This window comes from Pygoscelis adeliae, unplaced genomic scaffold (assembly GCF_000699105.1).
Source record: "Pygoscelis adeliae isolate BGI_AS28 unplaced genomic scaffold, ASM69910v1 Scaffold88, whole genome shotgun sequence".
Lineage (NCBI taxonomy): Eukaryota > Metazoa > Chordata > Aves > Sphenisciformes > Spheniscidae > Pygoscelis > Pygoscelis adeliae.
Window position 1 is genome coordinate 4,235,065 of NW_008825616.1, and position 27,184 is coordinate 4,262,248.

The 27,184-nt window shown below is 47.2% G+C and overlaps 1 protein-coding gene across 2 annotated transcripts; it reads left to right on the forward strand.

The window, feature by feature from the left end:
* Nucleotides 1–1,291: 1,291 nt before the first annotated feature.
* Nucleotides 1,292–24,708, forward strand: VILL (villin-like). Of its 2 annotated transcripts, XM_009333303.1 has the most exons (20): nucleotides 1,292–1,367; nucleotides 2,889–2,963; nucleotides 5,046–5,242; nucleotides 6,740–6,848; nucleotides 7,174–7,284; nucleotides 8,727–8,926; nucleotides 9,014–9,092; nucleotides 10,483–10,581; nucleotides 12,859–13,012; nucleotides 14,046–14,146; nucleotides 14,829–14,966; nucleotides 15,519–15,677; nucleotides 16,579–16,758; nucleotides 17,512–17,657; nucleotides 18,383–18,527; nucleotides 19,212–19,400; nucleotides 21,698–21,763; nucleotides 22,302–22,315; nucleotides 22,807–22,933; nucleotides 24,236–24,708. In XM_009333303.1, exons 1-20 carry the CDS (start codon nucleotides 1,299–1,301, stop codon nucleotides 24,347–24,349), a joined length of 2,472 nt encoding a protein of 823 aa, XP_009331578.1. In that variant the 5' UTR covers nucleotides 1,292–1,298; the 3' UTR covers nucleotides 24,350–24,708. The 2 variants fall into 2 exon arrangements, with proteins under 2 accessions (XP_009331578.1, XP_009331577.1); XM_009333302.1 differs by lacking the exon at nucleotides 22,302–22,315 and having other exon boundaries at nucleotides 21,698–21,766; nucleotides 22,676–22,933.
* The last annotated feature ends 2,476 nt before the right edge of the window (nucleotides 24,709–27,184 follow it).

Consider the following 27,184-nt stretch of genomic DNA (forward strand, 5'->3'; position numbering starts at 1 on the left):
AGAAGAGAAAATGCAGTCAATCAAGCTGCTGTTGTTTTTAACGTAGTACAATCGTTCAGTCTGTCATGAGCAAATGCAAATCAGGGGAGGGCACTGGCAAAGCAAATGAATGCAAAACACAGAAATCAGTGAGCCGTGTTTTCTCTCGAAGCTGGGCTTTGATTTGTGAGCAGGATTGACTCATACAGGAACAGCGGATACGGGTCTTGCCCCTACACAAACACAATCTGTCCTGTGGCCGCTCCATTGGAGCCGAGCTGCTCAGCAGGCACCTGCCGTGCCCCATGGGCCAGCCAGCTCTGCTAGGATGTAACCCAGTGTTTTCATATACATGGTTTTGGGTTTGATTTGCTTCAGGAGGTTGCCCTGTAAACAAACTGGGTTCAGAAGTTGCTTCTTGAGCAAAACCTCAGCTATCCAAGCAGTAGGAACGGGAAACATAGCTCAGAGTAGTCCTTTTTTCTTTTCACAGCTGGTAGATATGATAGAGGATGGATGGGAGACCTTTATCCATCAGAGGGGCAGCTGGAGATGCCAAAACGATCTCGGATGTCCCCAGACACCTTTGTGTGGGCAACTGAAACCTACTTCTTCCCTATACAGGCAGCAGAGCCGAGGGACTTGTTCAGCTATGTGTAAAGTAGACATCTGGGTCATCAGTTGGATCCCTCCATATGCTCTGTTGACTGCGCTGGCTATGTCTCCATTGACCTTTACGGAGCTGAGAGCCTGGTGCCCTGCCCTGACATACCTTGCAGGTGTCTTTATTTAGACCTGAATCTCCTCCTGAAGTGGAAGGGCTTAATTCCTTAGGATCTCAGTGCCCCAGGGTATCTTGCCTGACCTCTGGTGGCTGCTCCAGGGGGGCATGGGTCTCTTGGAGGTCCACCATTGTCTCTGCCACCCCTTGTGCCATGGCGGGAACAAAGCAGTACTGATGTTGGGTCCAACACCCCGGTGAATCCTTTCCACCTATTCAAGTAGGGGAGCAATGATCCCGCACCAGAACAACAGTATCCTATCCAGTCTTTGCTGGGCTGTGATCCCACACTTTGCTTGGACCCCATGAGGACGGATACCCTGGGGATGGGGGTTCATCCCACCTAAGTGTTGATAACTACAGATGGGCTCTCTTCAACGTCAGCAGAGAGATAGAGACACTTCGAGGTGCAGATTATCTGTATTAAACCTCCACTGACGGTAAGAGGAACCATCTGACTAGCACACTTACTGTTGTATCCAATTATATAGTTATTTTGTTTTGTCTTCTTCCTTTTCCTTTTAGCTCAGACGGCAGGATGGCAGATGGTGACACAAATCTCCCAACTATTGAGAGAAAGCTGGGACTGCAGATATGGGGCATAGAGGTACGCCAAGGGGCAATGATGGCATATGTCCTCTGCGCGTGTGTGTGTATATGTTTCAAGAAAGAGATATTCTTGAAGTAATCTGGGTAGGAAAAGAGGGTGTTACACATAAGATACACTGGGAAACAGGAGACCCAGCTTCTCCCTATGCAACTTTTAACATGTTATTGCTTTGGTTTCCTGGTCTGTAAAACAGGGATAATATTGACTAAGGAAATACAAATGTGGTGGGACTGAAGCTGTTCCTCCAGCACTGGAGGCTTTCTCACCCCCTTCGGGAACCAATGCAAGGCTGCATTAGCACATCAGAAATGAATTACCTGTTTCACCAAGAAGAGGGGTTATGCATAGGTAACCTTAGTCTATACCAGCAGCTGCCATGGGGAAAGCACCCATTTTTGCAGCAAAGGCATGGAGTCTATTTGCACTTCATCCTTACCTTTCCCACTCTGATCGATGGGTCACTGCAGGGAGAGATACTGCAGCTTGCGAGGTCACCTTCTGCTTGCAGTGGTCTTTGCTTTTGGTTTGGAACCAGGCTGTGCTCAATTCTGCCTTTTTCTGGCCCAATTCACCAAGAACATTCCCCTGCAACGAGAGGGGGCTTAAAATGAGGTCCAGAGTCCACTCAGGGGAGCTGTGGGAAGGGGCTCTAACAAGTGTCTCCAAGTGCTGGTGGCCCTCTACAGGTCCCAGCTATGATACAAACATCACAGGGTCTTTGCCTTTCTATTTCTCTCCAAAGCACTGTACTAAGCTTCTTTCCAGAGGATCTGTAATTAGAGGCATGTGTGTGGTTCACAAGGGTCAGGCTGGTATGCTGGGAAACAAGTCAGGCCACCAGAAGAATGTATGTCTCTAATTCCAGGGAACCAGAGAGCCAGTTCAAGCCCAGGAGCTGCTTGTGTACTGGTGGGTGGCACATCCAGGCACGTATGCTGGGCTGGCATGGCTGGTTAATTGTGCACTTGTACCAGATGAAGTATGCAATTAAGGTCTGGAGAGGTGAGGGACACGTCAGTGTCCTCAAGTCTGTCTTTTCTCAGCACTGCTAGTTGCTATGAATCCCTGGTTATTCTAGTGGTTATTCTAACAAAGCTCTGAAAGTTAACCTTGGACTTACGGGTACTGAGCAAAAACCATGCCCCAAAAATTAAAACTAGGATGAGGTGTGCTTACTCCCCTGGGAAATTCCCTACAAATGCAAGCTCTGGAGCACTTCAGCCTGACCACTAAGTCTTCTTGCTCTAGACCTACAGGATTGCAGAGCGGCAAGGAGAGTAAAATATATTTGTCAGTCTGGCCAAGCAGCATTATCATTTGCCCCTTCTCATCTCTTACTACTTTTGGGATTTCCCCCAGAAGTGGCTTTTCCCAGCCTATGAGCACAGCCTTGATTCTTCCTTCTCCAAACCCTAATTGTCACCTCAGTGTTTCGTGCACCCCAGCTGTCCTGTTTCACACCCACCAACTTTTGGCTCTGAAGTTCTAGCAATGACCCTAACGCTCATTTTCTTACAGAATATGAAGATGGTTCCTGTACCTGAAAAGGCTTATGGGACTTTTTTCGAAGGGGACTGTTACATAATTCTGCACGTAAGTAAGACTGACATACGTTGGTCTTTTTGGTAGGCAACTGGTTCAACCCTTTTTGTTTAGCTCTGACTTGGATGCTGGGTATCCTCACTGGTGAGAGCAGCACTGTGGGTAAAAGTGGTTGTGCATGTGCGTTCACCGTCTAATCATGCACCTGAATTTAATGTGGCTGTTGCAACAACACTGTATGTTTAGTAAATCAGAAGTCCAGAAGAACCATTAACTTAGTAATTCATTAAAATTATTTATCTTCTAATCAGCTGAGTCTTGTCCAGACATGGCAAAATGGCCAGTACACTCCTGGCAAACTAAATCAAGGCCCACATATGCATGACTTAGGGGAGTCTTTTGGGGAGGTGAGAGGTGGTCAACTGGAGGGTCTCATTTTCAGCAGATAATGTGGGTTATGGAGGTGTGCCACCTACCCTGCATCACGCAAGCAGCAGAGAGGCTCTGCAGCCCTTCTCATGTCCCCATTAGGACACTTCATCTGTCCCACCCAAATTTGGTCCAGACCTACTTGCAACCAGCTGAACCCAGGCTAGCCAGAAGCATGAGGAACTTCTGAGAATCAGCTCTACTCTATGGGCTGTGCAAACCGCCTTGTGTTCCCAAAGCTCTGTGGAAGGATGATGTGTTGCACTCATCTCCTAGAATTCCTTCCAAATCTCTTCATCTGCATAGAGCAATCCAGGCCCCATTGTATCAAAGAACGTCCATACGGTGGAAACCAGAAGCATTGCCCACTTCCTGGGTCTGAGTGACCCTCCCGCAAACATCTCCATCAGTCGAGAGACAGCAAAGCCTCCACTGTCACACAATAAACAAATGCACCTCCCATATACATCAAGGTGGAAAAGCAGGCTGGGATAGCGACGCAGAATGAATCTCCTGCTCTAATTCACCATGCACGTGTCTTTATGCTACCTTTTGAGTGCTGAATGGATTTGGTTGCAGCCACCCAAAAGCATGCTTAGAGCAGAATATGAGTGTCCTTGCAGGGAGCTGACTGCAGGTATCAGTATAGATTTTGTTGCTCATAGGCTCAGCTTATGTTACAATAGCTTCCCCAGGTAGAAGAACCCTTAATCAGCCCACTACTCTCCTAGGCCTCTACAGACAAGAGGGTAAAAATCCTCGTCTTTGCATTCTGCATCTTCACTGGAGGCTCTCCAAAGATTGTCTGCAGGACAACAGGACTTTGATCATCTTCAATAGCAATGTATTAAATTGAGTGATTTTGCCACAAATTAATTATCTGTGCCTAAAGGAACTGAGCTCTATTTTATTCTTCTATTGTGTTTCACTGTGGTATCACTGCACAAAGCAAATAAACAGAACTTAGTGTCAAATCCAGTTTATAAAATGAGCTTTTATTACATTTCCCAGGTGTCCGTGATAGGGTTTAACACAGCAGGTGCTGAAAACTAACTGGCACAACTCACATAACGATAAGCACACCTGTTCTCAGATCGCTTGCCTCCTCTTTCTAGGCTATTGGGTTTTTCTGTAATAAGATGAATCACAGCATGCACATGCAGGCTCAGCTTCATTTGGAGTTATGTCTCTTTTGCAAGTCAGCAGGACTTCAGAGGCAGTTTGTGTTACTATGTAGTGTGATATGAGAAAGAGAACAGGAAAGAAAGGATAGTATCTCCAGGCAAATAAATAGCAGTGTTCATTACATTCAAAAAGGTGATCTATGAGAAGAGTCTCCTTTAAGTTTTAATATCAAACTACAAAAGTAGGACAGGTTGAATGCATTAATTTTTGTAATTGCACGGGTGCTCAGTTTTCCTTGATAACAAGAGTTATAAAAGAATATCAGACAGAAACATCCTTCAGTTCAATATGTACATAAAACCCATAAATGCTCTCCTGGATAAGGTCCCTGGCTCCAGGGAGCATCCTAAGGCTCTGCCCTGTCTCCCCTTGTCCGGGAGAAAGGCAGAACTGGGAAAGGCCCTGGGAAAGGGCTCCACGGTCACTTGGTTTTGCCAGGTCTCCCTGGCCAGTGATATTATTTGAAACACACGTATGGGCTGTGTCTTCATCCTGACTCATCTTTCTCACCTCTTCCAGACCAAAAGAACCTCTCGCGGCTCTGCTGTGGATTTGCATTACTGGATTGGCAAGGATTCATCTCAGGATGAGCAAGGTGCCGTGGCCCTGTATGTCACCCAGCTGGACAATGCGCTCAGGGGGAACCCCGTGCAGCACCGGGAAGTAGAGGGACATGAGTCTGAGACCTTCCAAAGCTATTTCCGCAATGGCATTATGTGAGTAGCGTAAAATACCCTGCAACAAGGTGGGTCATGGTCCCTGGGGTTCCCTCTGCTTCTCTACATCTCAGGGCCATCAACATTTCACAAATCTGAAAAATATGGATCAGCACTGAAGTTGGTCAAAATTCAGAAGAAAAATTTCCCATTTTGAAAGAATTATTTACAAGTATGGAGTCTGGAACCTTGTCATTCTGTTCTACTGGTCATTTTCCCAGACATTTGCAGTAATTGCACCTTAACCTCCCTTTTGTTCACCTTAGGGTCTTCCTTCCTCTCCTCCACACACTTTAGATTAATATGCCCATTCGGGGCACTTCAGACTAATCCCTCTTGAAGAGAAGTGCTTATTCGGCTCATACTGGGAATAATATTCCTGTAGTGGAACGAAAGTTTGACTCTGAACTTCTGCCATCTAAAAGATACTGTTGAATCCAATCCTGTGGTCTTTGCTCACTTTGAGGTCTTTGGAAGGTGTCTCCAATAGCTGTTCTCCAGGAGGACCTTCATTGGCAATAAACACGCTATGTGCCTTGCTTTTAAACAGCTGAAGAAAACTCAGATGAAAACCCATCCTCAGTCAATACCTTATATCCCAGTCTGGCTTTTGATACCTCTGTATTGTGCATCTCTACAACCTCTCATGAGTTTCCTCAGGCCTTTTGTGAGACAGAAAAGTGCTTTTACCCTCATCTTAAAGATGAGTAAGGGACAACAAAGGACTAAATGTCAGACCTTCAAAAACATGTAGGTTTAGAAGTCTATTTGGAAACCTATCTGCCTCTGAAATCAGTATGAGTTAGACTTCATCTTGGTCTAAACCACATCCCTAAGGTCAATCAGGAAGTCTGAGACAGAATGAGAAATTAAAGCAGGCTCTTTTGGCACCTTGACAGGTGGACTAATTACCAGAGCATCCTTCCATGGATATGTTAAACTGGGCCAAATAAGTCTAAAGTACTGTGAACCACTCGCATGCCTGACCACATTTGCCAGTCTTTTCCAAGCTGTGATAAAATATATATATTAGCCACATGGCAAAAACTATAAGACTCTCAGCAATTGTCTCTTTTTCCCTTAAATGGCAACTACATTGTGTCAATTGTTACTTTAGTATGAACATTGGCCCTGTTCTCTAAAATAGTCTAGGATATGTGGAAGTGGGTTAGACTTGCCCAAAAAACGTTAAAAAGGCTCTGGGACTTCCTTGGCAATGTCTCCATTGCCATCCCTGACCTGCCTGTTCATCTACACACCTTCTCCCAAGATGCACAACAGCAACACAACACCCATACCAGGCGGATGGACACCGTGAGGAGTCATGGCCTCACCAGAGTGAGGCAACACAGCATTTGACATTCCATTTTTAGCACTTTGAGATTATATTGGCTCTAGATTTCTTAGTTGATACCAAAAGCATGAGATGTTCTCAGAGGATAGAGGGGAAGGTATTTTCTAACCAGGTCTAACTCTTTATTCCCTGCTACACAACAGCTACAAGAAGGGAGGAGTGGCTTCAGGATTTAAGCATGTGGAGACCAATATGTACAACATCAAGCGTCTTCTTCATGTCAAGGGGAAGAAGCACGTGTCCGCCACAGAGGTAAGAAGAAGAGCCCACTCTCCTTGTGGATCATTTCTCCTTGCCTCTCCTCCTACACTCACTTTCGACCAGGTTTGCCTGCTAGATAGCTCATCTCTGCTCAAGGACCCCTACTACAGGATAGTTTTCGAGACCTCACTCGGGGGTTTGGTATTAGCATGAGAAAAGCCATTGGCCTCAGTGAATAGCTGAGTGCTAGAAAAATGAGCATGTCATTGCAGACCAGTTGTTATGTCCCCAAGGGCAAGTTCGCAATGGCTGTGACTTGTCTCCTGCAGCTCTTGTCCTCCCCAGTTTGCCAAACGCTTTCATTTCCTCGTGACAGGTTGCGCTTTCCTGGGACAGTTTCAATAAGGGTGATGTTTTCTTGCTGGACCTGGGGAAAGTGCTGATTCAGTGGAATGGACCCAACTGCAGCATTGCTGAGAAATCCAGGGTGAGTAAAGGCAAAAGCCACTTAGTTTACTAGCGGTATTTTTTGATGCCTGGAAAAAAAAGTAGAGAAACACCGCTCAGTGTTTGCACAGTGAAAATCTCAGTAAAACCAGCAACACAGAGACGAACGGAGAAAATCGTGGTAAACATTCTACTTGCCCATCTGCCGGTATCAGAGGCCCAGGGAAGTGCTTTGCTCCAGTTCAGACCTGGTCTCAGCTTGGGTTTCACGGGTGGCTGTGGGCACATCACTAGCTCCGGCTCCAGAAAGGCATCCGGCTCCCTCTGGGGAGGTCCATCTCCATCCCTCTGTGCCCTGTAGTTTGCAAGACATAGGACTAAAAAGTCAACACCACCAGTAGGTTTAGCTGCAGTAACTACACCAGGGGTACATGAATTTTAATGTTTTTTTACATCATCGCAGGGAATTCCGGCTTGCTCAGTATGAGACAAGTAGGACTACATAACGCAGATGTTGACAGGTCAGATCCATAGCTCTCAAGGCACTTTGCAAAGGGGTCATTATCCTTATTTTACTGATAGAAGAACCGAGATACAGAGATGTAATAAAGCAAGATATATCGATGGGTCATCAGCAAAGTTGGTGGCCAAACTCATAGCCAGTCATTGTACACATTAAAGAGCAGGCGGGTCTGCTCTTCACATGGTGTCATCTGATGAGCTAGGAGAGGGGGAAGCTTCACAGGTAAGGCGATTTTCCAGGACACAACAGCTAGAGGAGAAGATCCAACGGAGAGTGGAGAAGAGACAAAGAAACCCACAGGACACAGAGGAGGGGAGCAGGTGGAGGGACGGCTGCTTTGAGGAACAGGCCATGGTTCATCTCAGGCCTGGCAATCAAGCAGGTCATTTCCTAAGTCTAACAAAGAGGGGCCCCTTTCAAAGCTATTGTGGTAAGAGTCATGGAAAAAAGAATTCAATGGAAAATGGAGATTTCAGCCTAATTAGTTGCTTGGCATTTCACGCTGCTTTTTTCACAGAAAAAATGCATGTGTTTTGCATACTTGAAACACTGAAATGTAAAATGTCATCACGGAGCACCCAGGGTCCTGTAGCTCTGCAGCACCCAGCCTCGTTGTCCTCAGCATGCGTGCGTCTCTCTTCCAGACCATCTCACAAGATCATTGGACCTGCTTATGTACAGTCACACATAGGCCACGCCTGCTGTGGCTACCACATGCCTGTGCCCTGTGGTAGCACCAATAGCGACTATAATAAGCAATATTTTCCTGAAAGTTAGCTAATAAGCAGGCATTATAGACACATCCCCTTTTTTAATAGCTAAATTTGAAGGACACTAGAAGCTTCAGAAAGCTGTGGTAATCTGGCTTGGACTATTGGTGCTCAGTCATTGCTCTAGGTCTGAGGCTCGCTGAATTTGTTGTCTGCATCAGGACTTACCCCCTGCTGATCCTTGTGCAGGGTCTTGCTCTGGCTCGCAGCATCAGGGACAGCGAAAGAGGCGGTCGCGCTCAAATTGGCATCATTGACAACGAGAAAGACTCCCCAGACCTCATGCAGATCATGAAGATGGTGCTGGGTGAGAGGCGCGGGGAGCTCCGAGAAGCCATCCCGGATGCGAAAGCAGATGAGCTGCAGAAAGCAAATGTCCGGCTCTACCAGTAAGTCTGGGGATGGGCTCCAAACCCTATCCTTTCTCTCAGTGAGTGCTGTGAAGCCTGACTCTGCTTGCTGACTCTGTCTTTCAGTGTCTATGAGAAGGACAACGACCTGGTGGTACAGGAGATAGCCACCCGGCCCCTGACGCAGGATCTGCTCCAGCACGAGGTGAGATAAAGCCATCAGCCCTTACAGAGAGAAAAGGATGCTGTGGCTTGCTTTATTTTCAGCTGAGCACCTGTTTCAATGGGATACCCCGTTTCCTGAAAATTATCAGCCCTTTCATCACTCAGGTTTATCAGGTGTCCTCTGAAAACAGGACAGCTTAGCCCTACTACAACCTCAGTGCCCAAAGGTAGGTGGCACGTTGAAGCTGCTTTAACGAGAGATGGCAAATTGACCCTCTCAGCCAAGGATGATATTAGCTTGGCAATCAGAGTCAAGGAGAGCTGCTGGCCAGGAATAAATTCCAGATGCAAATTAGGCTTCTTAATACCTGATGTTCGGGGATAGCCCACCATCTGCAGAATTCAGAGCAAATAAATACTCTGCTCACAAAACCATGAAGATATGTTTTCCTTCTGTAGCAAGTGGCTGGTCTCAGTGACCCACCCTGGAAGGAGATTCCTTACAGACCCCCTGTCCAAAGGCTTTCAGAAAACAGAGGCTTTCCTAATATCCTTCTGGCTAAAATTTGGCAGAGAATTGCTCATCCTTAATTCTTTGCAATGCAAACCAGCCTATTCCAAAACAGTGTCGTGCTGCAAGGCTCCAGCTCCCTTATTCACCCTGGTGTCAGCCAGTGTTAAATCTCAGTCTCCTTTTACAGACATATGAAGCTTTTGCTTTTCTTGTCAAAGTTCAGTTTGACAAACGAGAAGCCTTTGGTCACACAGTGGGTTGTCAGTTTAGAACACCAGCTCTCTGCAGTGCAGACAGGCTACCTGGCGGCCATCTCATCTCCTCCTGGTTCGGGATCCTGCTGCGTTCACAACGATGCAACACTTAGCTCCGGATGGGGACACAAAACAGTCATGCAGAAGAGGTCTAACTTGGCCTTTTCCTGCTCCTTTAGTAGTAGATTTGGCATAAATGAGCACCACCATCAGCAGTGCTGAAGCACAGCAGGCCGAGGATGATATTTCAGCATACACTTCTCCTGGAGCCTTTTGGAGCTGGTGTTTTTGTTGGTTTGGGAACATATCTCATGAGATGGTAATGGCCAGTTTTGAGCAATGTCTAAGAAAAATACATATTTTAATTCATTACAGTTAAAGAGTAGCTGCCTGGGTCAGGTGTGCTCGCAAAGTCAGCGTACCCATGAACCCCTGCACTCTAGGGTTGATGGTAATTGTAGCCCATTTATGAACCACAGTAAATTAATCCTCTGTTGCCTCTGCTAATGGTTGTACCAGGGTTAGAGCTCTGCAAGGCAAGGAAATGAGCTAGATCTACATCTAATTTAAATCTTCAAGAAGGATCCAACCTGAGTGGGTCACAAATGAGGACCTTTGCCTGCGCAGAGCTTTTTACGTCTCTTTTTTCTGTTTCACCTCAGGACTGCTACATTTTAGACCAAGGTGGTTTTAAGATTTACGTCTGGAGAGGAAAAGCCTCCAGCCTGGAAGAGAAAAAAACAGCCTTCACTCGAGCTGTGGTGAGTTGTAATATAGTGCAAACAATGTCATGGTAGGTTAACTAAGTGCTAATCTAGATCTGTCCACTAATTACAATTAAGTGTAGGTCTTGAGGAGCTGGCCTGTGTAATAACAGAGAGAGAAGTTATACGTCTAAGGAAGGGAGGCGTGATGACATAAACACAAAATTGTTAGTCACCAGATTGCACTAGAACTAAGACCTGCCACTAAAACTAGGAAGAAATTCGTTAAAGAAAAGAAAGTATAAAAGAAAATACTTTGTTACACAGTAAATGGTGGACTTCTGGAATTTGTTGATTCAAGAGATGGTGGAGGCAGAGACTATCAGCAGGGTCGAGATGGGATTAGACAAATTCCTGGTCAACAGGTCCATAAACAGATATTAAAGGGGCTCTTATATCCTCTCTAACATCCATGACCCAATATTGTGGATGCTGGGGAGAGTGAAGGGATCACACTGAAGACAGCCACCAAGCTCAGTGTGCTCACTAAACAGCATCTCTTAATGCCACTGTCCCAGGCAGCACGGACCACTGCTCTGACCCTGAGAGGCATCTCTTGTGTTCCCAACCAAGAGTAACACCTTGGGCAAGTCAGCAGGGAACTCGATTACTTGGTCTCTCTGGAAAAGCCAGACCTTTTATGTAGGTGCTACAGTCCTCAACCGCAAGTCCATTACAGGCAACAAGTCTTTTTCGCAACACCAATGGGTCTGGGCCCAGGTTGGAAGATGATACAGGGCTCTTCCACTGGGTAGAAAGAGATCTGTTATTAATTGCTATTAATTCAGATTGGCCAACCTGAGGTAAGACCAGGGCTCATGTTAAGGTAGAACACACCAGCATAGTGCCCTGGCACTTATGCCGCTCCTCCAGATGAGCTGCCATGCAGTTATTTTCTGGCAGAGCATGCCTCAACACTTCCTTTCAGAACAAAATTAGCCTCAAGGGAGCCTGAGCAAGTAAGGCATTTTGTAGTTTATTTACAAGTTGGCACGTTGAAGTGAAGGCTACAAGGGAACTTAGCTTTTAATTCATCTGTTCACTTATGTGAAGACCATAAACAGCCTCATCTTCAATGAGATCTTATTAGGAGATACTGAACTTCAGTGGCCCCACCTTCAATAAGGTCTTACCTGGAGACACCCAGCTTCAATACCGATTGCACCTATTGTCTCGGAGAAGAAAAGCTTAGAAAAAGTTTTCCTTAAAACTTACCTCACAGTCCTCTATGTTCCTTTCAAAAGCTTAACTCCTATGCTTTTTAGTAGGCAATCAGCTGTGCAAATTCTGGCTCTGAGCTACACATGTAGAACAAAAGATATCTCTTTCTTTCAGCGTGGCAGGTGGGAGGGATGGGAAGACCATCTGCTCTGCTTTTCCCTGGGGGTAGTGTGTGGCTGCAGTATTTACAGCAGGAGATGAATGCTCAGAAGCCCACAATCAGGCTCCTTCCCCAAACCACGGCTGTCAGCACTGTACCTCCAGGTCATCCTGGAGCCTGCTGAGATAAACACAAGAGCAGTTCCCAAAACTGAACAATGACTTTGGCATTGTGGCAGAGCACAGATCATTTTCTTCCCTCTCATATTGTATCGAGTACCTCTCTTGAAGTAGTCTTTTAACTCAATAGTACTCTATTGCAAAGAAATTATTTGTTTTTAGGGGAAAAAAAAGATAAAACCCCAGATATTTCTGAGACTTTAGTCCCTTCAGAACACACATCATGCTCTGGGGTACTTAGCTGCCTCCATCCCTTCACTATCTTGGCATGCATGGTCTCTATCATGCTACAGGGAGGACAGTCTTCCTGTTTTAGAGATGGACAAAAAGTTCAGAGAAAAGCAAAGAACTGAACTAGGCTCTTGGGTCATGGGTGGACCCCATCACTGCTCCCTCCCCTCCACTCCTAGATCCATCACCAGAAGCCATCTATGGAGCTGTCTGATATAGAGGAGGAGGCTTTTCATTAGACCCATTGAGTGAGATTCTCTTCAAGACTAAGGTTTAGCCACGTAGAGATTAAGTTTAGGATGTGATCCAGGTGACCAGCCTCTAGGGGTAGGGTTCAGTCCCCTAAACACAGACATAAACATGGATACTACAGTGAGAGCTTGTAGACACCTCTGTTATAAGTCTGAATGCAAGTCTTGGGGTGAATACTGCCCTTGGTCATGCCACTGTCTTCAGTGGGGGGAGTTCAGGTCCACATCCCTTTTCTCATGTCTGTAAAAAGCTCGGTGTGTCCCCACTAATGTCCTTTTTCAACCCCACTAGGGTTTTATCCAAGCCAAAGGCTATCCTTCATCCACCAACATTGAAGTGATCAATGATGGAGCAGAGTCAGCCATGTTTAAACAGCTCTTCCAGAGGTGGACAGAAAAGGACGAAACACAAGGGCTGGGCAAAGTCTACACTACTGGCAAAATTGGTGAGCATGTTTGTCCTGAATTTGGACTTCCTACCTGTACTAAGCAACCACTGAGGGAACATCATTCACATTAACTGTCTCCTGCCTTCAGTATCTTGAAAATCTAGTGCACATTCTTCTCATGCCTTGTATTTTCCACCTTCTTCAGTAGATGCAAAGGATTCAGGAACTGAACAACATTCAGAACTCCTGAGGCTTCTTACATGAACCAAACTGCCACTTATTCCAAATGTAAATTTTGGCAGAAGATCACTCTTATCTGAAAAATTGTATGCAAAATTTCACACTCGCAGAACTTCCTAATATTCTTTATAAAGGGCTAATGCTGAACCTGATAAGGAAGCGTTGAACAACGTTCAGTTTTCATTTACACTGGCATCCACCCAAGACCCTCCTGACGTCAATGGAATTATTCTGTATTTACACCAGGTGTAAACGGTGACTCAATTTATCACGCTGCTGAAGTGAAAATTACAATGCGTTAACCCCAAAGAGTAAACAATACCGAAGAGAGAGAGCTTGTTGATGAATGATGGGATGGTGACAGAGATGCTGAGTGTCTCCATCAATAGTAGCTTAGGAGCTGCAAATTTCCTTCCCTTGCAAGTTCTCTGTTTTCTCTCCACCTCTGTCTCTCTCTGTGCTGTCCATAAATTCTCTCTTTATCATGAGCTGGCAAAATGCGGCCATTTTATTTCTGAAAGCGACATTTTGAAAGGAGGGAAATATGTATAGATTTGGAAAACAATTATGAATTTTCAGTCAGGAGACAACTAATAGTTTTACCAGCCAATCATCACTGGAAAGTGCCATATGGCCAGTTGCCAGCCTGTAACAGATCAACACTGGAGTGTGTAAGCTCTTGCATATTCCAAAATCAACATTGGCTTACTGGTGACAAGACTGGCTTTTTGCAACTGCCGACCAGGTTTTTCTTGCATGTGTAATGATTGTGTGTGTGCGTGAGGGTGATGCAGAGGGTTTGTATTGGGCATTCACTGGGCTCTTGTTTTTATTCTGCTGGTGCATGCAGCCAAGGTGGAGCAGGTGAAGTTTGACACCACTCAGCTCCACGCCAGACCGGAGCTAGCTGCTGAGCAGAGAATGGTAGATGATGCCTCCGGGGAGATAGAGGTGAGCGAGCTCCTTTTGCTGACGGAGGATGCAATAATCAGTGTGTTTCCAAACATCTCTGCCTTTTCACACACAGCAGCTGTATGGAGCTGTGAAGGTGTGCCCACCTACCCCCCCCAAGGAAGCATGGCTGCAGCCAAAGCAAAGTGCTTGCAAACTCTAACTAATGCAGCAGTTGCAGTAGCTCAGGGGCATTTCTCCTCCAACCCATGACCAGTGGAGCAAAGCAGTCACTAGGATGACTTGTCTCCTGCCGTGTGTGGGGGTCATGAGACTGGTAGAGTTAACCCCCTTCTCACACTGTCTCCCAGTTAGGTCCATATCAACCAAACTTGTGCAGAGCAGAGGCCCCTCTCCCATTCTTGTGGTCTCCCATGGAAGATGGAGCTGGTTGAGAGAGGGGCTGTGGGGCTGAGAGGGACCTGGAGGCTGCTCCTCCTTGAGGGCCACCGACTGCTCAAAGTCCATTAATGGCACATGTATTGTGACAGTCACCGGAGAGACCTGACTCTGCCAGCAAGCACTTAATCAAGCTGAGGGAACATAGGCTGGCATCAAGGAGGGAGAGGAAGGGTTATCTTTCCAACTAAAAACCTGAACTTCAGAGGTCTGCTAGTAAAGGGGCTGTGCTTTGTCTTCACGTTGACTTCACTGCTGCTCACCGAGCTGTTTCTTTCACTAGGTGTGGAGGATTGAGGACTTGCAAATGCAGCCAGTGAATCCCAAGACATACGGGCAGTTCTACGGGGGTGATTGCTACCTGGTCCTGTACACCTACCTGAGATCAGGCAGGCCTCACTATGTCCTCTACATGTGGCAGGTAGGTCAAACCAAAGCAGAAGGGTCTGTTCTGTGTCTGCTGGAAGCCTGAAACTGAAGGAAGCAATTACATGCAACAATCCCAAGCATCCAGAAGAACTCACATGCTCTTTGCTCATCAGTTGTCCATTGCAAATATCCCAAGTTGTGCTTTGTAGGCAGCACTCTGAGCCCAATCTGGCATCAAACTGAGAGCCAGCAATGTCAGACAGAAATAGTGAAGGATTATGGGGCTTACAGTGCTGAGGTCAAACCTTGTAGTCTTTCAGATCATCCCTTAAAGCCTCAGCTCCTGGAGTCATGTGAGTATATGAATACCTCTGCTTTCCTTTTTAAAGTATATTTTCCTTCCCTGGAATGCAGAGAAAAGCTTTGAAAAGGGGATGCTAGAGGCTCCAAAACCAGAATGCAAATGAAATTCAAACATCTTGTAGTTTTAACTCTGATCTCATGATGTTGTATATAGGGCTTGGGATTGGCAAGATGTTACATTGTGCAGAGCTTTATACCCTTCACCTCATCACGTTGCACGTGCCATCTCTCTCTTCCCCAGGGTCGCCATGCCTCTGTGGATGAAATCACCGCCTGTGCCCTCAATGCCATCGAGCTGGACAAGAAGCATGGGGATGAGGCTGTGCAGGTGCGCGTGACAATGGGCAAGGAGCCCACGCACTTCCTGGCGATCTTCAAGGGCAAGCTGGTCATTTACGAGGTAACGTGGGTTGCGCGCGTGGGCAATGGAAGGTGCAAGGACCAATGGTGGCTTGGCAGTTGCAATGGAGATAGTCCAGAAAAATGGGCTGATATTCAGGAAAGGAGCCTGCCAGGTCTGCATGGGCTGGCTGATGGAAATGGTGGAACATCTCTACTGCTTCCCAAGTTGTCTGACCACCATATGTGTGAACACAGTCCTGGACTGACCCAGACTCAGCTGCCCACCCCTGAGCTCCAGCGTTAATGTGTGATGGTCTTTCCAACTCTATTCCAAAATATTCTGCAGAATTACAATAAGACAATTTTGCTGTAAATTACAGATAGCACAATCCAGAGAGGGTCCTCCAAAATACGCTACAAACAGTTACATGATTTGAATCGTCCCTGCCTGAATTATATCAAGTTAACTATTAACCCACTTCACTTGCTGCTTTGGCTGCTGACATCTGTGGTGGAGACGTTGCAAATGGCTGGGGAAGAGGAGGATTGCCCTCAGCTCTCAATGTTGGTCCCACCATACAGCTTCTATGGCAGATGTTCAGCTAAGCCAAGCGCAGCTGGAAATCCAAGTCCAGCTGCCTTGCCCAGTTTACATGACAAATGCTTTGCAGACACTAAGATCTGCTCATATTGAACTTGAGCATCTTGATGGGAATTGGTCAAGACTCAGAGTCATCAGGGAGAAATGTGGAAGTTAGTTACAACATGTGGGTTTTATTGTGACCTGGAACCGGAAGGTATTTGGATTTCCTCACCTGCTCTGTGCAGGACTATGGTCTGTCGTTGCAGTAGCATGGAGGTCTGTGAGCCCAAAAGCCTTCTTTCTCAAACCAGTCTCACCCTGGATTTGTGTGTCTTCCTCACCTCCCAACACCATCCTTCCCTCTGTTTTCTTGCAGGGCGGCACAAGCCGGGCTCAGAAAAGCACACCCGAGCCGGCGATCCGCCTCTTCCAGGTGAGGGGCACGGACGAGATGAACACAAAGGCCACGGAGGTGCCGGCCCGGGCCTCCTCGCTCAACTCCAGTGATGTCTTCTTGCTGACGACCAGTCAAGTCTGCTACCTGTGGTGCGGGAAGGTGAGATCGCAGTTAGTCCAGGGGAGACAGCTGAAGGAAGCTGAAATTGCTGATGTGGGGCTTGAGTCTCCTATCTCCCCTGAGCTGTGGAGGTGTATCCTTGGGCAAGTAGCCCATTAATTTCAATGGAGGAAGGTGCACCCAGGAGAAGGCTCCGTCTGTGGAGGATCAGCAGTAACACAGCCCTCTCTCTACAGAAGTAACCCATCTTGGGGTTCACCTCACCTCATTTTAGATGTTCATACAGCTTTCAGCTGAATAAAGGACCCCAGGTTCTCCAGCTGTAAGAAATTAGCCAGGATTAGAGCATATTCATTTATCCTGTTTTAGTCATGTGTTTCAGGATGAGATGGTAGATCAAACCGAAGCAGAAGGGTTGCCCAGAGAAGTTGCAGATGCCCCATCATTTCAAGTGTTCAAGGTCAGGTTGGATGGGGCTTTGAGCGACCTGATCTAGTGAAAGAGGTCCCTGCACATGGCAGAGAGGTTGGACTACTTGATCTTTAAAGGTCCCTTCCAACCCAAACCATTCTATGATTATATGAGTTTTGCTCTAGATGCCATTGGCTGCACTGAATGTCCCTTCAAGGACTAGAAATGGATTCTGAGTGACCAGCTCAGATAAGACCCTCAAAAGCATTCAAGCAGGTCTAAAACTCTCCAGAGGAGCATAGGACCAAGCCAGCTTTTCCCCACAGATAAGTTTCGCCAGTCTGTCCCTAACTCCACCTCAATCTTATGTCCTGAACACAGGGATGCAGCGGAGATGAGAGGGAGATGGCAAAAATGGTAGCTGACATCGTTTCCAAACGGGACAAGCACACCATTTTGGAAGGACAAGAGCCAGCAGAGTTCTGGGAAGCCTTGGGAGGCAAAGCACCTTACGCCAGTGAAAAGAGGTAATAGCGACCTGCTTGTTCCTCTGGGCTTGACCAGGCAACATTAATCAAGGGATCAAAACTTTGCTGGAAAGTGAGTAAGCACTTTGATACCATGTCCTCACCAGAGGGAGCACCAGGTCAGGATATCGCCAAAAGCTTGGTCAGAAACCACACCCCACACCAAGATGCCTCTTTCGTAGTTTTTGGGTCAGGCCTTCTGTGAAGTAGAGGCTCCAGATCCAAACCCTGCAGACAAGGGTATGCTACACCCTCCTTTCCCCACAGTAAATCCATCCCATATCTTGTCGTAAGGGCTACGTGAACCACATGCTCCATTTCCAGCCATTATTAGCTTTATGGGCAGCCCCAGAAGATTCATGAAACTAAACCTGCTTTTGAACAACCTGGATTTCTTTAGCCCTCTGGGCAGGTGACGTGTTCCTTTGCAACCAAGTGGTCTGATGTGGCTTTCACCTGACAGCAGGCTCATCTCCACAAAGAGAGAAGGGTTCTGCTTTTACCCTCTTCGGGTGGACAAAAAGTTACCTTTAAAAATTGTTAAAATGGTCCGAGAATCCCCTGAGACCTGACATTGCCCAACTTTCAGGCCCTCAGATGAGCGTTGCCATGTTCCCATCTCTTCCATCAAGGTCATGACAAGTAGCGGCAGGGCCCTGCAGTAAACCACGAGGGAAAGATTTCCATCTCTCTTGCTTTTTCTTTCCCTGCCATGTGTGAGGAAGGTTTCAAGAGCAAATCACACACTACCAGCCTCGCCTCTTCGAGTGCTCAAACCAGACGGGTCGATTCATCATGACAGAGGTGGTGGGCTTCTGCCAGGAAGACTTGGACGAAGATGATGTCATGCTGCTAGACACATGGGAAGAGGTCAGCACTGACTCCTCCTCCTTTTCCCCCAGACATATTTTCAAGCAGGTTATGGCTTAATTTGTTTGAATCCATCATTCAATGTGAAACCGAGGGCAATATGCTTTCCGTCCTATCTCCAAACCCTTCACGATGCTTGGTCAGACAAGCAGACATATGTCCCAGTCCTTCTCACCCAGGTACAAAACACGACTGAGGTAGTATTGCTAGCCCTGTTTCAGAAAGGAGGAAACGGAGACACCTGGTCCATGCCCTGTGGAGCAAGGAGGCAAGATGAGCTAGACCTGCTCCAGTCTTTGCCAGCTCATACAAGGGGGTGGCACCCAGAAACCCTCCCCCTCATTTCCCAGCACCAATGGTGAGGACTTGCTTTAGACTATTGGAAACTGACTCCGAGGGGTTTACTTTCTGAGGCCATTTGATTTTTTGGCCATGCAAGGACCGAGTTTAGCTACCTTGAAGCATGTGAGAGCTTTTTTTTTTTTGAAATATTTATGCTTTGGACCTGTCTCAAATGCAAAATCCTTCTTGGCTGGGAGGAAATCTGGGATCAAAGTCCCAGGGGACTATTGGGAAACAACGATTCTTGTCTTATCGCTGCTTCAGTTGGCAGGGGTGAACAAACAGCTGTGTCTGCACAGATCCTAACTACTTACTGATCTTCAACACCTTCTCTCCTTGCAGATTTTCCTTTGGGTTGGCAAAGCCTCCAACACATACGAGAGGAACGAGGCAATTGCCTCGGCTAAGGAGTATCTCAAGACCCATCCGGCAGGGAGAGACTTGGCAACTCCGATAATACTGGTGAAGCAGGGCTATGAACCCCTCAACTTCACAGGATGGTTCAACGCTTGGGACCCCTACAAATGGAGCGTAAGTTGCTGGTAAAGCCCTGTGGTGTGCACACGTGCTCAGCGGTGCTTAAAGGGTGTTACTGTCAGTGAACATATCCTCTACGGTGCATGGAGCGAAACCTCGCTATGACACGTCCTGAGCTTCATGGCTTCCTGGTGCTACCTGAGCAGCTTCTACTCTTTTGCCAGCAAAAAGTTCACCACCTGTTTGGTGAAACTGAGACTTTTGCAAATATAAGTAAATGTGCGTGAATTTACAATATTCACAATTTTATTTTAAAAAAGATTAGGTTCCAAATCGGGTTTGTGATTTCAGCCAAAATTGGCTTGGTGCAGCTAGTAGTAAAATCAAGTTCAGACTGAAAACAGAAACACTCCACATCATGAAGAAAATTGAAAAAAAAAGTTCATTTTTCAAAATGCAGCCACAGAGAAAAATTTATGACCCAGTTTTAAGGGCAAACTCTGGCAAAATGAAAGATGTGAGCAGACAGGTCTTGTGTTCAGGTTTGCAGACTGCCCGTCAGAGCCCAGGAGCTCCTGAGCAAGGTCACCCTTGGTCCCTACAAAAAAACCTTCTTCTCAAAAGGTGATTTACAAATACCAGCTCTCTGCTATACAGAAATAGAAATCTGCCCCAGGAGTTGCCTGGTAAAGAGAGAGGTCCTTTCTCTCCTCTTTCAAACACACAGGCTTCAAAGCAACTCAGGAGTATAACGCGGAGCAGAGATTTGCTCACGTGGCCAGTGCATGGGGCCCCACCACATGCTGTCAGGACCCAGTCTCCAACCCTGGTTGTGCACAGCATGGTTGGATGGAAGAAGGAGCAATGCACTAACCCCGTGCAGACCATGGACCAGCCGGTCCAGCCAGCCTAGGGGCTGGGTGCTTCAGCACAGAGTGTATATTGGGAATAAAGGACAATCCTGGAGGGGCTTTGGTGGTTAGTGGAGCCGGAGTATCGGTTCATAGCAAACCAATATGGAAGTTCATAGCCAAGTGGAAGCAATGCTGCCAGGCTGTGCACCTATATTCCTGCCACCCGATGGCACTGGCGTGCACGGCTTAATAAAAAAAAAAAAAAAAAGAAAGAAAGAAAGATGATGGGCAGCTGGGAAAAGCTCAGCTCCCAGGTGGTGTTTTACCAGACCCTTCCCCAATGAGAAGATCGTCCCTTCTCACTCCTGCTTTATTCTATGAACATCAGCGTTCAGCCGGTTCACAAGCAATCCCATCTTCTGGTGGCCCAAAGGGCTGTGAGTGAAGTCCCATGCTGGAGCCTCCAGGTGGGACAGCCGGGGCAATGGATTGAAGGTCCCCAGGGGACTTCACACTGCAGGAAATCTCATACAGAGATACTATTTTTTTTCCTGTGGCTGGGTTTGCATCGTCTTTCTTTGCAACTGGTGTGGCGGTAGAAAGCCTGTCTTGACAGCTGGATTTGGACAGATAAGACAGCAACTCCCAGAGCACTGACCCTTAAAACACTGTTGATGCTTAGAACAAAGGTCAGAACTTGTTTTTTTCTGAGGAACTGCTGAAAAACAAGGATACAGCTCATAAAATATGTGCCTCTAAAAATATCCCCTGTAGGCAGCTTCAGCAACTACAGACAAGCAATCCAAACTGTTGACATCCCAGAAACATCTGGTGTGTGTGTGTTCATTGCTCAGTTTTGGGTCTAAATCTGTTTGCTCTGCAGTCCGTGTATTTATGTTGTTTGTTCTTGTTGGAGAAGTTTGTTGGATGGTTCTGTTAAGAACTGACATCTCCTGGCTGCTTAGGAAAACACAGTCATCAGCTTTGCCAATATATCTAGTATATTCCTTTTTCAGGAAACAAGAGGTAGCTGGTAATACATAGCACCAAATTACAAGAAGTCAGGGATTGAGGCTTTGAAAAATCTGCCGCTTTAGCTAAATGAATCAGGGAAGCAAAAAAAAGAAATATTATTTTACCCCAAATTTTCATGCATTGCAAGATTCCTTTAAAATTTAAAAGATTTAAATCCAGCAGTAAATATGATTTCTCTTTATTTGCCTTCTGCTCTCTGAAGTCTTTAATTTTCCTGTTTTCACCTGTTACTGTACAACTGCAAAGGCTAAAGTCCATTTGTTTCTTTGTTTTCAAGTGAAAGCTCAGATTCTGGCACAGTCTCCTGATTCCAGGAGCTGGGGTTTGCAGGAGGCACCAGCTGCCACCTCAGTGGGCCCCATTGGGCTTTAAAATTCATGTGATCTCCTGACCCTGTTAGAGAACAGGAGCATGTGCTAATTAAAGGCAGCCCGTGCTTCTCAAAACTCTCTTTACCTTTAGGATGGCAAGTCCTATGAGGAGATGAAGAACAGCTTAGGAGACGTGTCGGCTATAGCCGAGATCAAAGTGGTGAGTTGCTTCTCGACCATATGGGTGGGTAACACCTGGGTTTAAATGCCACCGCGTCCCCCAGCCTGTTCACACAAAGGAGAGGACATAATGATCGGAGCAGGCATGGGGACCTCAGGCTCTCAGGATCAGAGCTGTGCTCCTCTGTGGAAGGCAGAGGGAGACACGATTAATAACCCGTAAATATACCCAGATCTCCTGGGCCTTTTCCAGTCCTGTGCAGAGGCATCTGTGGGCAGGAGACTGGCCAGCTGCTTTCTAAACTACACATGCAAATAAAGCTGCGTGTGCAGCTAGAGTGTGCAGTTAAGCATTGTATTGTTTGCAGTGCTGTGGCCCCCTGAGACCCCGGACAAGGGGCCCCTGGTCAAGAAGGGCACAGCCCAATGGGAGATCCTACAAAACACAGAGGAAACGAGGTCCCAACAGTCCCAAACATGATTGTCAAATGGGATCGGCTCTGCCCTGGACAGGGGCAGGAGGAAGGCCAGAAGAAAATGTCAGGGGCTTTGAACCAGGAGAGATGACAAGTCAGGGAGGGCTACACAGGTAATTTAGATGTTTTAGACGTGGCAGACACCTAATCTCACCTTCTGTCCTCCCACACACACCTTCTCCTGCTGTTATCTTGAGAAAAATGAGACTACAGTAAGTATCTTCAGTTATTTCTAAGGGCTCTCGTCAGTGCTGTGCTTTTAGCAGTCCTAACATCAAGACGTAACATTGATGGAGGTGCTGGACTAATGTTTTAGTTCGGAGTTTCTCCTTGCCACTTTGGAGCAACAGACCAACAGATAGTTTGTGCCAGAGACAGTCCCCCCAACCCCAGCAGAGAGAAAGGTCCTGGGATAACCCCCAAGCTGCTCTGCCAGAGCTTCTTGCCTTGACATGTTTTCCTCCACTTGGCAGGACCTTAACAACATCAGCCTGAACAAGAGAACCCTCAGCATGACCAACTTGGCTGGTTCAAGTATGGCAAGTGCTTCGCCAGACTATAAATCACACTTCAACCACAGTGACAGCAACAGCTACAGCAATAGCGGTAACTACAACAGCAACAGCAGCCCTTCCCTGGTGCCTAACGGTGAAGAAATTTACTCCCGAGAGGTGCTGATGAACAAGACGGTGGATGAACTTCCAGAAGGCGTGGATCCCACTAAAAAAGAGGTGACAACATTACTGGTTTGATGCCTTGGTAGCTTAACCTGGAACTTAGTCACTGGCTGAAAGTGTGCTGGTACTTTGGGCTATTAAGTCCTGCTTCAGGCTCAAGGAGATGCTAGCTGGACACATAGGTCTCATCAAAAAGCAGGAGCTTCATGTGAGAGGAAATTGTGGTAGTTTTACCCTAGTTGAAGTGTCTTCTTTTTTTTAAGAAAAATGAATTTTAAATAGTTAATTTTCAAACTATTTTCTTCTGGTAGAGTTGTTTGATTCTGCCACCCATCCTCTGTCCTTGGAGGGACAGAGACTCAAAAGTATAACTCCTGCGAGACAAGGTGATACAGCTGAGAATGAAGCCAGGAGTTGCATTTTGCTTTGTTTGTTTTAATTTGAAACTCCTTCCAGAAGGGATCTCTTTTTTTTTTGTTAGAACGCTTGCATTTCAGCAAAGCCCATCCAGGGACAGGGAGGGACGTCACATCTCCAATTTCTGATCAGCCTAAGGATTTTGGCGATGTAGCTGAGTCCAAGCAAGCCAGTGGGGGGGGACGAAGGGACCGATTCCCTCTACTCCCTACAACCCATGTTTGACCAATATCTTGCCCCAACAGATCTCCTGGCAAAGGCCAACGCCCACAGCCAGAGAGCTGATCCATGGCCGGGCCAGCAGCTCTGCCCCGTGGCAATGCCCATGTGCTAATGGTTGTATTTCAGCTGGGCTGTACATGAGTCCTTTCTTCTACCCAAAATGCCGGGGAAAACTCAACCTCCATTTCCCACAGGGTCTTTCTCAGTATCACTGATGAGCCTGCTACCCTCAAAATTTTCTGTCTTTCCAGCAATGGGACTGAACATTTTCAGTGGAATATTTGGGGGGGGGGGGGGGGGCGGGGGGGGGGGGGGGCAGGCGCGGAGCGAGGGGGAGATGCTTTCACTGTGAATCACCACCTAAGAAAATACCCAAAACTTTGGCCAACAGAAGTTCTCCAATGCACCGTTAATTGTTCTGGCCTCAGTATGATTAGGAGGGACCAAATTCGAGCCAGAGCATGCTAACCCCTCAAAACCAGGGCATCCCTTTGTGCTGGTGGGCTTTTATTCCCCTGGTGCTTTGAGAAGCGGGATGAGGAACAGTTGCTGGGACGTTCCACTTCCCACCACGAGGACAGGCAGCAGGACAGGAGCTGTTGGCCTGGAGTCAGGGGTCAGCACTGGCACAGTGAGGAAGGGATGCAGCCAATGGAGGTGTCCCAGCCTCTGCAAAAGCCAAAGCTGAGCTCTCCTTGCTCTCTCCTCCCACTGCAGTACTATCTCTCTGATACCGATTTCCACGACATCTTTGGGAAGTCCAAGGACGAGTTCTACCAGATGCCCAAATGGAAGCAGCAGAATGAGAAGAAGCAATATGGACTCTTCTGAGACCTCAGGGGCCATCTAGCATCCAGTGACTCTGGGACCAACCGTCGCTCTCTTAGGAGCTGCAGGGAAGGAGTACAGACATTTGTTCAATGAACCCAACCCAACACCTCAATCAGGCCAAGCTCCAATGCAGTTATTCCAACAGCCACTGTTAGGGGGATGGCTCCTTTCTCCCTGCAAACCCTGAACCTAAGGAGGCAAAACCTTTTGCAGGAATGAATTTGCAGGATGTTTTTGCCTCTTTTTGACACTTTATTGCTGATAGCCATGAAGACAAGAGTGTGTCACACAACCGTATTGTAGCCTCTTCTTTCCTCTCCCTTTTGCAAATTGCCACGCGCACAAGGTCATGATCTTCCTTCATTTGTAGTTTAAAATTAGGCAAAACAAGGGCCACTTGCAGCTTCTATGCAAATTCTGGGTGGGGAGGGGAAGGGGAAGCCCTAGGAGGACAGAGGGGGAGCCCTGAGGTCAGAAAAAAGGTAATGGAGTAGCCAGACGTGTGATGGGGTAGCCCATGGAGTGACACCAGCCAGTTCTGTCCCTTCTCACCTTGCAGAGAAACTACTTGCCAAAGAACAGCAAGAATTAGTTGTAGACTGACATGCATAGCCATGTGCAGGTAAAACAAATGAGAACCTGGCTTGGAAAAACCCCACTTATTAAGAACATATTTATTAGCTGATCTATTTCAAGAGGATGATGAGACTAAGGGCTAGACACAGCTGTTGATTTTGACTGTCAGACAAGACTCAGACTATTTTTTTCTCGTTCAGACAGCATCTCCAATCTCACCTGGCCTCCCTGAGCACGACCAGGTGCAGATGATCGTAAGAGTCCACCTGCCTGCAGACCAGAGGCTTGAGGAAGCCAGGAGGGTTTTGGGTATGACCTGAGGCAGAGTGTGTCCCACTGAAGGTTTTATCAGGGCTCCATCCCTGTGCTGTCCGTGGGGCTGAGAGTGTCCATTCTGTACTGCGAGCTCAGTCTGATTGGGGAAGGCAGGGGGAAATGTGAGTGATCAGTGATTAAGGGATACAGCTGTAAACAAAAGGAAGAAACACATACGTTTATAAACCCAGAAGATGTGGTTTTGCAGCTCTACCCCATTTCCAACCTGATGATTGGTGATTCCAAATAAACAGACAGCAGCATCACTGTAAGTGTCCTTGGTCAGTGTGTGGGGTAGAACAGCAGTAGAGAAAAGCTCTGCAGGGCCACAGATCCTTCAGACACCTGGTCCTTGAAGGGATTGGGGATTTTTTTGAAAAGAAAAGAACAAACTGAGGAGGTGAGGCCCCCTCCGTTCCCAAACACCATATAGCCAGGACCGTTTGCCTCCCCATGCCCATGTACCCTGCTCCTGAAGCCCCCTTGTTGCCCAAGAACAGGGGAACTTGGCCGTTCAGCAGTTGGCCTGACTGCCCACCCCTGATGCAGGGATGCGGGGATGGAGCTGAGGAGCTGCAGGCAGCTGTTAGCTGAGGAGCGAAGAGCTCTCATGCAACACCCTGGACCATCTGGCTGGGCTGGAGGCAGGGACCTCCAGGCGATGGGGTCTTCTGGACAGATCTTTGTGTTTAAGAATTGGTAGTTACTTCAAATAAGCCACAACCCCATCATTACCTCCATGCTCCTGCCCCCACTTCATCCCATTTCTGCTTGAGGGTCCAGCCCAAAACCCATTGAACCACCCCCCCGTGCAGAATAAGGTAAGAGTCAAGCAGAGACACAAATCAGCCGAACTACCTTCATGATTGCTCCTGTTGTGTTCATGCTGGATACAATCAGTGCACATTATCCCTGTTTTAGCCTTTATTGCCACTGCTGGAAGCAACAATATTTGCATCGCCCCGCTGCGGCATGCTCCTGCCAGCTCCCAAAATAACGAATTGCATGTGCTACGCAATAAAACTCAGTGATTCCACCTATCAGCCATGACTGTAGGTCTAACGAGCATCATGCAATCAAACGGAGAGCGGTGGAAATACAGTTGGATTAGGGAGATTAGGATGGTTCCCTACAAGTTGCTTTCACTCCTGCTGCCGCGATGCTTACCAGCACACATGAATGGAGCGCTCCTGTCAGGACTCGGAAACCAGCGTGGGATTTTACAGATAGTAGATCCTTCTGATATTTGGGCCTGTTGGAAACTGCTGCTGCTCTCTTCTTCTCATGGGGAGAGTTGGTTTTACTCTCTGCCTCCGATTTCTAAAGGAAAGCTTCTCACCCACATCCTGCCTTTCATGCCGCTTGTCGCTTTTGCTGTGGTGTTTGGCGGGCCATGTCCTGTTTCTGCTGCTCTTTTCATGAGAGCTCTTCCCTAGAGTGGGGCTCCAGAACTTCCTGCTCTGCTCAGAGATGAGGTCCCTTGAAAATGTCATGGACCACGTCCCTTCCTTTGGGGAGAGAGGAGACCTTGCAGCATTGTCCATCATGCTCTGGTCCATCCCACCTCCATTTCAGCAACTTTCCCACCTGGATCCAGTATTTTTCCCCCAACTCTCCTACCTGATGAGGGATGTTCTTGCTTCTCATGGATCTTGCCTACCTTTATTTAAGTGCACAACAGGTAGAGGAAACCCTGGATTCTCTGTGTAGTGCATCTAAGCCCACCCTGACCCTGGACAGTGTGGTCCTGCTCCTGCCCCCACATCTCTCCCCGCTCCCTGTCCCCCACTTGTCTAGTGCTGGCCACAGAAGGCAGGCGAGGGCCGGTTTAGCTCCATAATCCAGCTGAAATCTAATCCTGCAACACCAAAAATGCAAATAATTTGTTCTCAGCCAACTCAGCGGGCTGATCCAACTCGCCCCAGAAGAGCTGGTGCCGACACA